At 38.7% G+C, this 15466-nt stretch overlaps 1 protein-coding gene across 1 annotated transcript in view; it reads left to right on the forward strand.

The window, feature by feature from the left end:
• Positions 1–12777, forward strand: part of LOC130582086 (bifunctional heparan sulfate N-deacetylase/N-sulfotransferase 3) — a 50917-nt gene extending 38140 nt beyond the window's left edge. Inside the window, exons 7-14 of the mRNA XM_057380576.1 lie at positions 1077–1259; positions 2948–3044; positions 3902–4025; positions 7183–7357; positions 7718–7888; positions 8877–8986; positions 9430–9532; positions 10695–12777. Coding sequence (XP_057236559.1) covers positions 1077–1259; positions 2948–3044; positions 3902–4025; positions 7183–7357; positions 7718–7888; positions 8877–8986; positions 9430–9532; positions 10695–10814 — 1083 coding nt within the window. The 3' untranslated portion in view covers positions 10815–12777. The remainder of the gene's footprint in view (positions 1–1076; positions 1260–2947; positions 3045–3901; positions 4026–7182; positions 7358–7717; positions 7889–8876; positions 8987–9429; positions 9533–10694) is intronic.
• The last annotated feature ends 2689 nt before the right edge of the window (positions 12778–15466 follow it).

The following is a 15466-nucleotide window of genomic DNA, read 5'->3' on the forward strand; positions in this document are numbered from 1 at the left end:
GTTAGAAATTTGGTTGCCTAAAGGGAAGAGGTTTTCAATCTCAGTCCTMCCTTCAAAGAAAGATGATCTCCTAGTGATCTAGCAGTGTGTATCTTGTAATTTTACTGTAAATACCAKCTTTTCATTATTTTCTTTTTCCTTTTTTAAATTGAGGGCTGGAATTCCTTTACAGAAGATTAACTTCAGGTTCTGAACTAATTTCAGAATTATGACCATGATAAGCTTTTCTTTTTTTTAAAGAGGCTTACATCAGGTCTTGCTTTAAATAGAAATTGCTCATTCATGACATTGGCAGATTTATTTATAAAAAGAGTCTTGTTTCTAATTTTTTAATGGAAATTAGTCTGGAAAGTTTATCTTGGGAGAGTTCTACTTTAAAAAGAACTTCAAGAAGGAAATCAGTGGTAAAGAGGCGAGGGTTTGCAGATTTCAATGTGAGATCACACTGTTACATCAGTGAAAAATGACCTTGGAAAGGTTCATTTTAAAAACTAGAGGTTTTGCTCTTGAGTCCTTCCTCAGTCCCTGAGAGCCACTCCTTGCATCTGTGTGTATCTATTCCACTCATCAGCTGATTTATAAAAGGGATCAGCTACTTATTCKAAACAACTTAGACCTGCAGCCACAAGATTAAAGGCACAGCAAAAGAGCTCTGCTGCTTCCTCAGTCTGACTTCTTTACTCTTCACAAAAACAGAAATCACATTTTTAACACTGCGTTTGTATTCCTCTGAAAGGAARGCYGTGGGCATTGGTTTTSTTRTATCCTGTGAAGTAAATGCACATARAGGTGTCAGCGTTGCCCAACTCCAGGCTAGGGTTGCACATCCTGCTGCTCACAGAGCTCATGGGACCTGTTCCAGCGTTTCCTCATTGATTGCATTGAGCTGATTTGAGCAGAAGGATGTAATTCAATGAAGGACAAGGGTGGCAAGGGCTGTGTCAATGTGATCCAAGGCTGGCTGCACTGAACAGGAGCAAAATGCAAATAAGATTTCTATTACCGGGGCTGCACTGCCATCTAGTGATGCACAGTCTCGAGGTGTGCTCTTTATTTTGTTATTTTGTCTCCCACAGATCAGCATCTTCATGACACACTTGTCTAATTACGGGAACGACCGCTTGGGCTTGTACACCTTTGTGAATCTGGCCAACTTCGTTCATACCTGGACAAACCTGAAACTGCAAACCCTTCCCCCRCTCCAACTGGCTCACAAGTATTTTGAGCTATTCCCTGAGCAGAAGGACCCTCTCTGGCAGGTGATGTCTGATCTCTCAGAAAAAAAAAATTGGTCTTGATAGTGGTTTGTTAGTTTGTTTTTTTTTTTAACTCTTTATTTTAGTTTCTTGTAGAGAAAAGCAGTCATATTCTTAAGTTGGTTCCATAACGCACCTGCTGAAGCTTCAGGATGTGATTGTGTTTTCCTGTCACTTRTAAAAGGCTGTGAAATTAATATGCATTAAGACGTGTAATTAAAATTAATTAATTTTGTGACTTTGCTTGCTGTAAAAATGCAAGGAAAGGCAGGAAAGTGCATATTGTGTTMTTTCTCCTCTCCTTTTGGAATGAACAGGAATGAAGCATTTGACAGATTTATATGCATTTTCTAGCAATTAAAGAAATGAACTTTTCTCCAAGTGTTTAAAGAGGGCATCCAAAAAGAGAAAAGAGCATTAAGACCATGGATACCCTAATTAACAAAGCAGAAATAGATTAGATAGAACAAAGTTAATCACAGTAGCTGAGAACTGCCCAAGGAAGAAGTTTGCCAAGAAGCTGTAGGTACCTGAGTCCTGACAGTGATTATATAAACCCAAATATAATCCTTTTAAAGTGTCTTGGTAGAAATACTCTAAGGAGCAAACTTTACTAAAGCAAACATAAAATGTATTTAAGCTTGCTTACTCAAATGTTTTCCAGYCTTGGATATTGGATTGCCAGCTTAAAGTCTGAGTTTGCAAATTTGTACTTAAATATGCATCTTGAAATTCATGCTGGTTTTGAATAAAACATTGAACTAGAGGGGAAAATGTCAAGGATTTTGCATAATACTAAGAAGAGAATGGTTTTTAAAATGGAAATTAGCCTGTAGCCCAATTACTTGGAAAATTAAAATTAATCAGAAAAGACACTTGGAAGTTAGAATAACTAAGACATACTGTATGGGGTGTATTTTGTCATAATTCATGTGATTTTCAATACGGGTGTATGTTTCAAGCCTTAATGGGGTTCATGCAGATAATTCCCTTCATCTCAGTGCAATATTGCCAAACAGCAGTGTCAAAAACTRTTTGTGAGTAGCACTTCAGAAAAAATTTCAACTGAGCCAATTGTAAAGGAGCAAAAACCCCAGAGTTTAATATTATGTACTGATTTGAATTGGAGGATCAGAATATGTRTTTGTGAATAGAAAGCCTTAAATCRTAATTAATTTGCTCTTAGTTTTAAAACTGCAGCATATATAGCACAGTAGCTGTTACAGGACTGTAAAAAAAAGACAYTAGTTCGATAACTCATTAGCAAATTCAAGTCTTCCTAACTTGTATGTAATTGATTGATTGATTTTGAATTATTCCCACACCTCATGTATGTGAGATCAAATCTGTCTTTGGCATACCCCCACTGAGCAGGAGTTGACCCAGAGTCTGTAGGATAACTGGGACAACTGTATATGTATGGAATATATTTCTTCAACATCCTTCTCCTTAAATTAAACTGCAAACACTTTAGAGAATCAGGTTCTGACYTGGTTACATGGGAAATACCGTTCTGAGTCACTGGAATAGTTCTGGAACACACAACTTGGTTTTCAGCCATATGGAAAAATAATTTCTGATAAGAATACTTGTACGTGGGTGAAAAATAGGTAGTTTTTATATGAGAGTAATGTAAGAACTTTATCAAGTGTGATAACCAATGAAAGTCTGAGTTTTCTTCTCTGTTTTAGAACCCCTGTGATGACAAACGGCACAGAGATATCTGGTCTAAGGAAAAAACCTGTGATCGGTTACCAAAATTCTTGGTTGTAGGACCCCAGAAAACTGGTGAGATTTTCTTMTATTCCAACAGGATAGGCTGTAAGTTCAAATAAGTATAACAATTAATCACTGTTAGCTCGGGCTGCTGTGTCAAGATGTTGGTCATCAAACAGCATTTTTTAATTCTCAGATAACATGCGAATATAGTTTAATGATGTAAGTTACAGCAGCCCACAGGACACGTTGAAAATGCAGGGTTCAGGTGTTTGTCAGATTTTTCGGGGCTTAATGTCAACATGAGTAAAGTTTGATAAAGAGATTAACAGGGTAGACAAGCTCTTGTCAAAGTGGGGAAAGGAAAGGACAGGAGAGACATGTTTCAGATGGGTTGGGTTGTGAATTGCAAGYTGTCTGTCCTGCGAGTGTCTTGTTTATAGAATCTTGTTATTTCTTGGCTCTTTTTTCAAGTCAGGAAGTTCCTAMTGGACAGTTTTAATTACAAGATTGCAGTAGTTTATCAATTAACTCAATGGTTATTTTTCTTCTCTGTAATCAGAAGATCRCATGTAAGCTTCCTTTCATCTTCAGCAATCCCCAATAGCTACTGAGTGCAAGATTTTTGAATTATTTTTGTGGCAGTTTCACATAAAGCAGTCATTATTTTTAAAACACTGCTATTTTAAGTAGGAAGGATCGCTTTTAGTTCTGGTGCTCCAGTATCTGTGTTAACTATTTACAGTTCTTTAAATGTCTTAATTCTAAAAGCTCAGAAAACACAGGATCTTAGGTGATGTAAATAAACATCTCCTCAGTATCATGAAGTGGAATAAAGCTGGTTTAGTCCCATTTGCAGCTATAATCCCCCCCAAAATGTGTGTATGTGTATTTTTATTTTAAATCTTGGATTTTTATCCTATTTGCAGGTACTACAGCCTTGTATTTGTTCCTGATCATGCATCCTTCCATCATTAGTAACTCCCCCAGCCCAAAAACCTTTGAGGAGGTACAGTTCTTTAATAGAAATAACTACCACAGGGGGATTGATTGGTAAGATGGGTTATTAGTATAAATATAAAAGTTTATATATTGTGAACAATAGAAAAATGACATTTCTGTTGGTAATGGTAACTGTGCATATATAAAGTGAGATGAGAAATAACCTTCAGTGTCCTTCTGAAATGAGAAATAAATGCAARTGAATAATGATCTTACTACAGCATATCATAAACGCACTAACTTTTGTGAGACTTTCCTGTAAATATCCAGATATTAATATATGCAAAACAGTAACAAAGTATGCATTCTTCATTACACATGCCCTTGATGGTAGGAGAGGAATGATTGTTTGTTGGATATATGGACACAAAAGTTCCTGCTGGAAATTTTTTGTGAGAAAAAAAAAGATAATATCAGGGGAAGCATTTTTTCCTTTAAACAGGATATAGAAATAGTAATAATGTGAAGGTGGGGACAGGGAAAACCCCTCTAAAGAGCAGTAATTAGGAGAATGTGTCTCTGTGGGTCAGTGAGTGGTGCTGAGACAGAGCCTGTGCCCCTGCTGCCATCCTCCCTGTGGCTCCCTGCGATTCCCCAGGCACAGCTACACCCAAAGGTCACTCCTGGTTCYTCTGCTTTCACCAAGTGCTGCCCTGTAAAGCACTGCAGCATGAAAGCTGGTAAAGTGCTGGAGTGGCTGGGGAGCACCAGGCAAGGATTATTGATTTCTTGTCTTGTTTCTTTAGTTTGCCCGCAGTAAGAGGGAATACTTTTATTGCCTTTGACTTTGTATTCATCCATAAAATTAACAGGGTGAAYGCTGTTCTGTGGTCTCAGTGCAGACACATCAGATCCAATTTGTTAGCACGCCACTCGTTTTCACAGAGTTGTAATTGCTGCAGCAGATTGTCACTGGGAAGGCAGTGAGTCAGCCAGTTGTGCCAATAGAGAGGTGCTGGGTGAATGACTGGGGCTGGGAAATTGCTGCTGAGGCGTTTGGAATCACTGAGGGTGACGTGCAGGTGAGGCACAGCAGCTCCACACTGAGCACAGTGAGCYAGTTCTTCCACAAAATCACTGTTTTCATGTTGTTTCACTGTTTTCACTGCTTCTTTTTCCTCCTGCCTTATCCACTTCCATAAGGTGCAGGTGCAATTTGGCTGCCACACAGATGCCAGATGACCTTCATCTTARAGTGGCACTGGTGCATAAAGCTCACAGTGGCCAGCCTGCCTAGAGCAGGCACGTTCCTTTGACAGGTTCTCACTACAGCACCCACTCTGTGCCCCACCACCCTTGCCAGGTTCTCACAGTCAAGTCTTGGATCCTCAGAACTCCTTGTTGGCATAGGTGTTTTAATTCTTAGATGTGCATTCTGGCTGCCAGACAGATCTCTCTGACTGCCTAGTCTGATAGTGTATTTTAATGCTGGCTTGTAATGAGTTTACCAGTCAGTAATTGGATACAAGGGCTCTCCTCATTAGTYCATTAATTGGCTGTGATTCTTGCAAGAATCACAAATAACAATCAGTTCACTTTCATTGACGGTTTTGGAGATAAAGTTTTATCCTGGAGCTGACTCTGACTTAGTCTTTGTCYGAGCTTGGATTTAGAGCAAGGCCARCTRCAGAAGCAGAAAGGGGGTTCTTTTAGCCCTCAGAACCTCAATATTGCCATTTTGAAAGCAGTATAGCTGGAAATTGTTGTCTTCCAGTAGAGATGACATAGTAGTAAGATAAGAACTGGTCCTGCTGTGTTTGAGATGGAGAAGTCCAAATAGACAGTCTTGCATTTGTTCATGTAAGCATGATTACTGGTTCCTTAAACAGGTTTCTCTAAACTTCTCAGCCTTKCTCTTACTGAATTTAATAATTGTCTCAGGAATGAGGGACTGAGCAAGACTTCTGCAGTYCCTGTCCAGCAGAAATGCTGACTCTAAACTTTGAAACCTCTTGATAGCACACCTGCTGCAACCTCTTTCAGTTTGTCACTTTTTCCAGATTTTCCATGTAAACTAAAGAATCAATTTACATTTTTAATTTCCAAAATTCAGTGTAGTGTCACATTGATGTTAAAGGCCTCTAGTCCTTGCTGCCTTGTATTAATCATTCTACTTCCAGGACTTCAGTACAAGAGCGTGATAATAACTCCACACATGATTTAGGGCAGATTTGCCCTAACAGATAGTGCCTGTTGCCTCTCTCAAAGGTGCCCTTTGCTGTTGATGTTCTAGTAAAGCATTCTGAGGCCACACAGTGAGGCTGAGTCATTAGCTTCTAATAGTTTTGTGAGTAAAAACGGGTACAACTTCATCATTCTCATCAAATCTGCGCTATAACTTTCRGGAAATAAGAGTCCATTGACTGCAGTGGTTACAATTTGAAAGGCAACAAGAGCACGTTTGTAGAAGTAGCTCATGTGTATGAATTGAACAAAGTCAAAGCATTGGGAGAATTCTCAGCCCTTAAGCATGGTCTTTAGAAGAGGCTGTTTTAAATAACATTCATTTTCTCAGTACAGGTCAACTGAAAAGTCAAGAGGGCCAAAATTTCTCATTTGTTCTTCTCCCCATTAGTAATGAKAAGTAGTCTAWGAACATGKRATAAAGAAGTCCTTAAATGACWGCAATTGGTGGAATTTAATTACAAYTTCATAATGGRKGAGGAAAGCTCACAAACAAAASTAAAAGGACTACAACTCAATTTTCCCAAAATTGTGACTCATAGAAAAATCAGTAAACTATTCTGTCACTGCTTAGAAACCTTTTACCGGATGAGGCTGWGAGGCCTTGTTTCAGTGCATCTTCCTGGCACAAACAGGCTCTTATTTTTTTGAGTCAAAGCAATTCTGATWCTAAGTAGCTTTTTCTTACAGTATTGCACTTCAGTTGATGTCAGCAAAAGGCCAGATTTGGAAAACTCAGTTTYTACTTTGCACTTCAGCAGTTTGTTCTGACTGAAAAGTGAGAACTTGCTAATTTTGAGGTATATAAATACCCAGTTTAAAAAAAAATAGCTGCAATGTCTAGCTATATGTAGTGAGAAGAAAGCTAGTAGAAAGTAAAATATGATCAAAAATATAATGTAAACTTCTGTTTGCCTTTTAGGCTTTTACTTTAATTAAGTATTCTAGAGTAAAACATGCTTAACAGATTATCAGCCCTTTGAGTGATTTTTAAGGAGTTCTGAGGATGATGTTGCTTTCCCAGGTACATGGATTTCTTTCCCACTCCTTCTAATGTCACCACTGACTTCCTCTTTGAGAARAGTGCCAACTATTTCCACTCGGAGGAAGCTCCCAAGAGAGCTGCTTCCCTCATCCCCAAGGCCAAGATCATCACCATCCTCATYGACCCGTCCGACCGGGCCTATTCCTGGTACCAGGTATGCTCTTGGGAGAACGTGGGCAGGCACAAATCCAAGTTTCCACCTTGAATCCTCAGGATATATCTGTATGAAGCCAGTGACCATCTCTGATCACCCATGGGTTGAGATATCTGTCATCTTTTAAGGGTTAAAATACCAGAAACCACTTTTTCAAGTCTACCTATAATTTAAACATGTAAAGATTGTTACTTAGTCAATTAATTTGTGTAATMAGCACATAAAGAAATTTATATGTAGACACAGTTATCTAGTTTATGCTCAAAATGCAAGATAGATTAAAAAATTTTGTAAGAGTTTGGCCTTATTTTGCCAGCTTTTGTGTTCTGTAAAGTTTCAGCAGGGTCACTTGTTTTACAGCATCAGCGATCCCACGAAGACCCGGCAGCTCTGAAGTTCAGCTTCTATCAGGTGATCACAGCCGGCCCTCGAGCCCCCTCTGAGCTGAGAGCTCTGCAGAAGAGATGCCTGGCACCTGGATGGTATGCTACCCACATTGAGAGATGGCTCACTTACTTCCCACCTTACCAGGTGAATGACTCTTGACATCCTAATCCTACACATTTACTGTCCTAAAAGTTTACCTTTGTGAAAGTCTTGCCTATTGAATGCTGATCTCAGGGATATCCTACAAATTGTTCCCCTCCTTCTGGCCCCRTGTAAGATCAAGCCTCAAAAGATGCACATCCTAAGCCCTGAACATCATGTGATAACACCAGAGCAGGCAGTCAATATCACATGAGCAGTATCWCCTTGGGAGATTTATTTCTGGAATGGGATTTTGTGACACTGGCAGCGTGTCTGGCACAGCTCCCCACCCCACAGTTAGAGGGAGGTTGGCTGCAATCCCAACCTTCTGTTTATCCAGGGCTCTTGTAGCTGAGACAAGTTGGCTGCAGGCTGCACCTTCTGTTTTCCYGGAGTGTGCCAAGGAAGCTCTGATGCATCTAGTTGGTGTTATTCTCCACATACTCTCTTTTCAGCCAGCCTTCTATCKCTCTTCATGAGACACRCAATGTTGTAATATCCTGATTCTCRTATGAAATTCTCCTCATTATGTTTTCATTACCTTTTCCCTACGAGTAACCTACAAATATTGAATATATGCATTGTCATGCAGATTTTTGCCAGATTTTACATCCCACAGTGATAGGGAAAAACCAGCCCTGGTAGCCTTATGTTTTATCTGGAAAAGTAGTAGCCATTAATATAATTTTTTCTTGGCTGAACCAATCTCTYTCAATTTCCTGCCAGTATTTCTTATCTTTCTAGACCCTTCACTGCTATTTCTSTCTTGTCATAACAGCTTCCAATGCAATATAATTCCAGATTTAATTAAGATGCTATTTACTGTGCTCCCAGGTCATTAATGATGATGACAATTAAGRCTTGGGCCATTATTGTTTCCTGGGGCAGCACTCCCCATGTAATGAAGGAGTTCAACAGAGGTGGAAGTTTCAGTTGCAAGCCTGAAATAATGAATTTCAAATTAAACCTCTATTTATTTTCTCTGTTGTAGTTGCTCATTATTGATGGACAGCAGCTGAGAACTGACCCATCTACAGTAATGGATGAAGTACAGAAATTTCTGGGAGTCTCTCCTCATTATAATTACTCTGAAGCCCTTACGTGAGTTAATTAGTTCATCATTTTCACGTGTTCCTACATTCTGAAATACCAGTCTGTCTATAAGAACAAAGCCTCTCATACTCCTTTGAGCTGTCAGTGTGGTGAATTGTTCAGAACACAAATTGGGGTTAAATCTTCTATGAATCATTCACTGAGCCACTTGGCTGTTGCAGGAGTAGAACTGTGACAGACAGACAAAGTACTGCTTTATGAGAGTTGAATATGAATTTTGAATGGATCAAAAGGAATTTTACTTCTGTAAGTGGAACATGAAATGCTGATATGCATAAACAGAAATAAAATAGAATAATTCTCTTTATTTTAGWCATTAGCTGGAAAATGGATTCAACMATTTCAATCAAGAATGTAACATYCCCTYCTTTGGATTCTGACYCCTGKATTTGGTTACACACAAATTTTATACTGCACAATGTTTGTTKCAGGTTCGATTCGCATAAAGGATTCTGGTGTCAGCTCTTGGAAGAAGGAAAAACCAAGTGTCTTGGAAAGAGCAAAGGCAGAAAATACCCTCCTATGGATTCTGAGGTAAACCATTCTGCTCACTGGCATTGTACAGGGATTCACTTGGAATATACGGGACATGACACAGGCAAAATTATAAGTAGGTGTTAATTATTTGACTACCTTCCCCTACAAAGGAGTTGTTTAAGATAGCTGTGGAGTGCTATCTTTCCGTTCTTTATTTCCACTGTGAAGATTAAGTCATCAGAAAAACAACAGCAACGAAAAAAAACCCACAAATTCTACAACTTGGCGTCCCTTAGAAAACTAAACATGGTCCTTCTGAAGCCTGTCACCTTTACCTTATGGATTAAGCAGCAGAGGTTCCACAGTGCAAGTTTCTTCTCAGTCATGATCAGATGGGTGGGTGTATTTGTGTGGTCCCTTGGCTTTGAGATTAGTCAGACTGGGGCAAGTAATGCACAGCCCCCATAATCCAGTTTTAAGAGAGGTTAGGTTCTGTTTGTGTGAATGTTATGAGTACCTTCCCTGACAAATGCTCAAATGAGGAAATTTCGGTCAGATCATATGCTGCCAACTGTACCCAAGGGCWYTTTAGTCTYCTATTCTAGCTCTGACTTTTATGTTGATTCTGTCCTGCGTTGCCATTTGATGTAGCCTGACTAAAATGCAAGTAAAAATGTACACCTTGACCAGCAGTAAGAATTAATGTACAAGGTAAGATGGGAATTTTTCTCACATAAGTAACTTGACATCAGTAGAGTCGTACACAATTCTTACACAATGATACAAAATCTTTGGGTAAGAAGAACTTTGGTCAGAGATAAGACTGTGTGCAAACTCTTGWCTTTTTCAACTCTAAATACTTCTGAAAATGGGGATTGCTAACTGATACATGTCTACATATAAAKATATTTTAGAAGCTGTTMTTTCAATCACACTGCAATAAAAGTRTCTGCATCACCTTGTGTGATTCTRAATTGRCAAGACTTAGAGCAGAATMARATTCTGCTTTGASTTCAGTGTTCATTGTGGCCAACCTTTGTTCCCCTTGAGATTACCTTTCAGAGTTCAGCTCCTTGAATGCAGTAGATAGCATAAAACAGAATAAATCACGTAAGAGGAAGTAACATTTTGAGACAGGTCTAACTTTGGAATCTCTAATTTACAGCAACTGCCGTACAGCATTTTATTAAATAAAACCCCCTCCTCTTGTATCCATCAGTGCAGGGCCTTTCTGTCAAGCTACTACAGAGATCACAATGTGGAACTGTCAAAACTCCTCCACAAACTGGGACAACCCCTGCCGTCGTGGCTGAGACAGGAGCTACAGAAAGTGAGATAGCATTGGAAAAGWGCTGTTTGAAATCTCCCTTCCACACTTCAGTCATCATACCTAAACTTTGCAGCAGCTACCAGAAGGTCTTGTAAGATATACCTCTTCAAAAAAGTGTAAAGGGTAGAAATTATTTCCATATGCTGGCATGTGGATTGTACAAATACATGTGTTTCTTAGAGCTCTGGTGGGCCACATCTTTCTCATCAACCTCTCTGGGTCTGTGGACTTGTGGACTACTGTGCACATATGTGGAAGTTATTTACAACTGGTTTAAGCGTCAGAGATACATGACCTGTCCAATTTCACAGTAAATATTCACGTTTTTATAGATCAGTTTAAAACTATTGTGTCTCATGTACGTTTTGTAGCCCTTTGTTGGACCGCTGACCGTTTTTCTTACTATTTGATTATTGTGTTACATAAGGTAAGAAAACTTAATGTAGCACAAAATGCCAAGTGTACTTCTGCCTTTGGAATCAGCTTGCTAATGCCCAAATTGTGTGTAAATACAGGGGAGCAGTACAGTTATCATGTAYCATTTAGGCTGTGCATGGCCACAAATACACCCAGCAAGGTCTGGAATCCACAGGTGTACAAAGAAAACCACAAACATGCAAAGCAAAACCTGGGATTATATCCTGCAACAACAAACTCTTACAATGTGGGAAGAACCTTGGTCTGTAATTGATGTCTGATTTGTACTGACTGAGATGTGAATTATCTGAGCAGAAAATTAATTGGATTTGTGAAGCACACAGGTTGCAGTATTATTAGGCTTCAACAATTGTGATCCAAACTGGAGAAGGGCAAGGAGGAAGCTTTCACTACTGGTTCTGTGAGCAGCCAGGACATGGCACTCGGGGCTTACATTGCTGTGAGTCAGGGGTGACTTCACTGAAATTAATGAAAAACTCATTAAAAGCAGAAACAGATCCTTACTTTTATTGCCTTAATTTGCACCATTATTTTTTCCTTAATTTATTTGCCTTTAACCTATGCTTTTTTCCCAACCTGATCAGAGTTGTAGCATCTTTCTGCAACCTTCAGTTAACATCAGCTGCAAAAATTACCAAATTTCCAGATGAAAATACCAGTTCTGTTTTCAGACATGTTAAACATGTTTGGTATTAAATATTAGGAATATGCTTTAGAGGGGAAAATAATAAACACAATGTTTAGTCATGGTAAAAAATTAGATTTGAATCATGGGAAAACACAAATATCTACCCTTGCAGCAGATATTTATGTGATGGTTTTCAACAGTGCATCTCTCAGTTTAGATGTGAGATGAAGTCTAATTAAYAGTGCTTAAAAGTTCAGGAAGAAGATGATTGGAAACTTCAGCTGAGTGTGGCCTTAATGCTTGTCCTTGAACTTTGGCTCTGGGTGTTTCTAAAGGCATGAAGGGTTAGTGAAAACAAAGGGAACTACAGTACTAAATGCAAGGCTTTATTCAGTAGCTCTGTAATGTTTTCATCATTTGTTTTAGGGTGAATACTTAAAAACACGCATCAAAMGGTGGAAAAACTTCCTATGTCTCAGTGCTGTTTTATGACATTTATGTAATCATATAATTTAACTTTCAAGGTAATGGAACGGAAAGCAGTCTGTTATTCCCTAAATAGAAAACACATGTTGAGATCCTTACTGTACCTCTAACTGGTAATCTTTTATTATTTATTGATTTTGTCTGCGTAATAAGTGGTTTTGATAGGCCTGTAAAGAAAAAAATCTAGACAAATTTGCTGTATATAACAATATTCTTTACACAGCACATTTTTGCTAAGGGAATATGCATGATTAAGGGTGAGGACCTACTAGAGTAGACATTTTCTAAGATGAACATCTCTATTATTTATTAGAATGAGAATTTCATTTCACTTTAAATATTCAGCTATATGGATTTGTCTCAAAAGATGACTTGTCTTAAAGTACTTCTTATTTGATAAAAGAAACACTCTGGACTCTGAACATCTTGTTTGTAAAAGCAAATGCTCTGCATGCTATGGACAGCTCATGCATCCTGCAAGCATCCATATAGATTTGTTACAGCTAAATTGAATATCTGGAGAAAATACCTGGGGTTTTCATCTCGTTATGATTGATTTTACTCTTGATACAACCTGGTGTAACATCACTCAAACATTTTAAAAATGCAGGTATTGCACGAAGCTCATGTTGTGCRGTGCTGCCTCAGTTACTCCATGTTCTTCACTGTAACAATGTTGYAGAAGAGGAAAATGGGAAAAACCTTGGGCATCAAGTGCCTGATGTTTTCAAGGGTGAGAATACAGATTGAGTGCCTCCTACATCCAGGAGGAATGGCCTCCAGCCACATTCCTAGTACATTCTTTGTTTGAAAGAATTCCCTCTCTGTCGTCTTTCCCTGGGAAAGCAAGGCCCTCACAGAATGAGTGGGCAGTCAAGGACTGAGTGGTTACATTGGTCACATTGTCCCTGGGGAATTTTACATCCCATCTGTGGTCACCATGAGGCTCAGGGACAGTAAGTCCTCTCTACATGCATGGCCTTGGCCTTGGGTGGRTGATTACTTGTTTGTAAAAGAATGGTTTGAAGCCATGGGGGTTTTTATTCCACAGCTATTCTATTTAAATGTGTTCTTACATTTAACAGGAGCCTTTTAAAAGCCAGCTTGGTGAAGGAGGAGGAGGCTGAGCACAGCATGCAGAGAGCAGCTGGGTGTGTGTCAGGAAATGCAGAGTGCAGCTGAGTAACCAAATTATACTGTACGAGTTAGCTGATACTGTCACCTCTTCTGTTCACAGCTCACCTGCAACCAGTGTTTGATTTCCAGAAATAGACTATCAGTATTAATACTCCTAAAAAAATGGATTTGTTACAACGAATCTGTTTGCCAGTTCAAGTTGGATGTTTTATTGTGGCTGGAAACACAGCCATGGTTTCTGTTCCCCTGGTAGGTAACTGCACAAGCAATTTCTTTGACAAATGCTTGAATGTGTGAGTTTCATCTTCGCTTTTGTAAACATGACTCTGAAATTTGCTTTCTGCAGACATCAGTGCCATTAAAAAGTAACTTGTGGTTCTGAAAAGATATTGACCATTTCGGGGTGTAAACACAGAGCCTAATCTGAAATCACCTCATTATTTGAGCAAACATTCCTGAGAATACTGTGACATTTTCCCAGTTCTACTTGTGCAGAAAGAATTAGTTTGAATGATTTGCAGACTATCTTGTACAGAATATCCTTTTTCATTGCTTAAAAATGTGAAACTTCCTCAGGAAGAAATTAAATAGATATTTCAATGTTTATAGATGTAATACTTTTGTCATTCACATTGAATGAARATTGCTGGAAACATTTTTCTCAGAGTTTTTTTAAATAAAAAAATAGATATTATTCTGATAGTGGCATGGTATTTGAAGTGCAACAATAAACTCTGATAAGAAAATGTAGTGCTGTGTGGAAGTGACTTTGATGTTCACAAAAGCTGTCCTTTTCCAGGTTGGYTAGCAGCTATTGCAGCTTGACACTGAGCTACAACACAACCCAGCAGCACAGGAGCAGCATGAAATGTTTTCAGAAATGAAAAATACTGCTTACTCTTGCTGTGAGTGAATATTGCTGCTTTATGCAGCTGCTTGTTTTACTGCTTTTTCTTCCTGCTTACTTTTTATTTCTTGTGCCAGYACTTACTAATGCACTGGAGAAGCATCTCCAGAGTTTGCTATTTTTAAGATAAAAGCAAAATTTATTCAAATTATTTGCCTTGGGAATTCAATAGCTGTGCCAATGCATCAGCCTACACAGACGTGAGAAAAGCTTTCTTTGGAGAAACCTCTAAAGATGGTATGAATGGCCAAAGGAAAATTTACTGTTATCAACAAATTCAGAACAGAATATAAAAACCTRCTTATCTAACAGGGCAAAAGCTGCTTAGAAGTGTGGGAAATAAAAAACCTACATTAACCAAATAATGCATTCATTACAGAGAAATGATGCAACTTAAAATTAACGAGTCTAAACTTCTTGTATAATACCCATCTCTGTAATCTCTTAAACAAATAGTAAAGTGAAAACAGGTAGTAAGAAAAGGGGAGAGATCCTTGCTACAAATAATACCTTTTTGGCCTCTGATTTATCTACTTTCATATAGTATTTTTTTTCAGTTCTTCCAGTACACGAATTCCTAGAGCTTAAAGGCAAAAGACACTTTTTTTTTTCTCTCTCAGCGACATGGATGGAGAAAGCACAACAGTCAGTGAAGGGCAACTCCCAGGAACAGCAAAGTAATGAACAGCTAAAACCAAGGGCTAGGGAGACCAGAATGGAGGAGGAATTCAGACAAATGAAAGGTGATCCTTTGAAAAACACAGACTGAGCTTGTCTTCCCTGGACTGAGGATGACTAATAGTAGTTACATAAGCTGCTGTGATGTGAAGGTATAGCAATTATGGSAGTGTCTTGACATTAGGGAGCATTTATTTATGAGAGGGTGGTCAGACACTGGAACCCGATCTCTGGAGAAGTGGTTGATGCTCCAGGCGTGTCAGTGTTTAAAAGTAATTTGGAAAATAACTTTAGCAACAGGCTTTAACTTGAGGTTGGCCGTAAGGTGGTTGCGCATTTGGACTGATGATCTCCCTTCTGACTGAAATAGCCTGTTCTATTTTATCC

This window comes from Malurus melanocephalus, unplaced genomic scaffold (genome assembly GCF_030028575.1).
Source record: "Malurus melanocephalus ecotype Western Australia unplaced genomic scaffold, MMel_1.1 scaffold_461, whole genome shotgun sequence".
Classification (NCBI taxonomy): Eukaryota; Metazoa; Chordata; class Aves; order Passeriformes; family Maluridae; genus Malurus; species Malurus melanocephalus.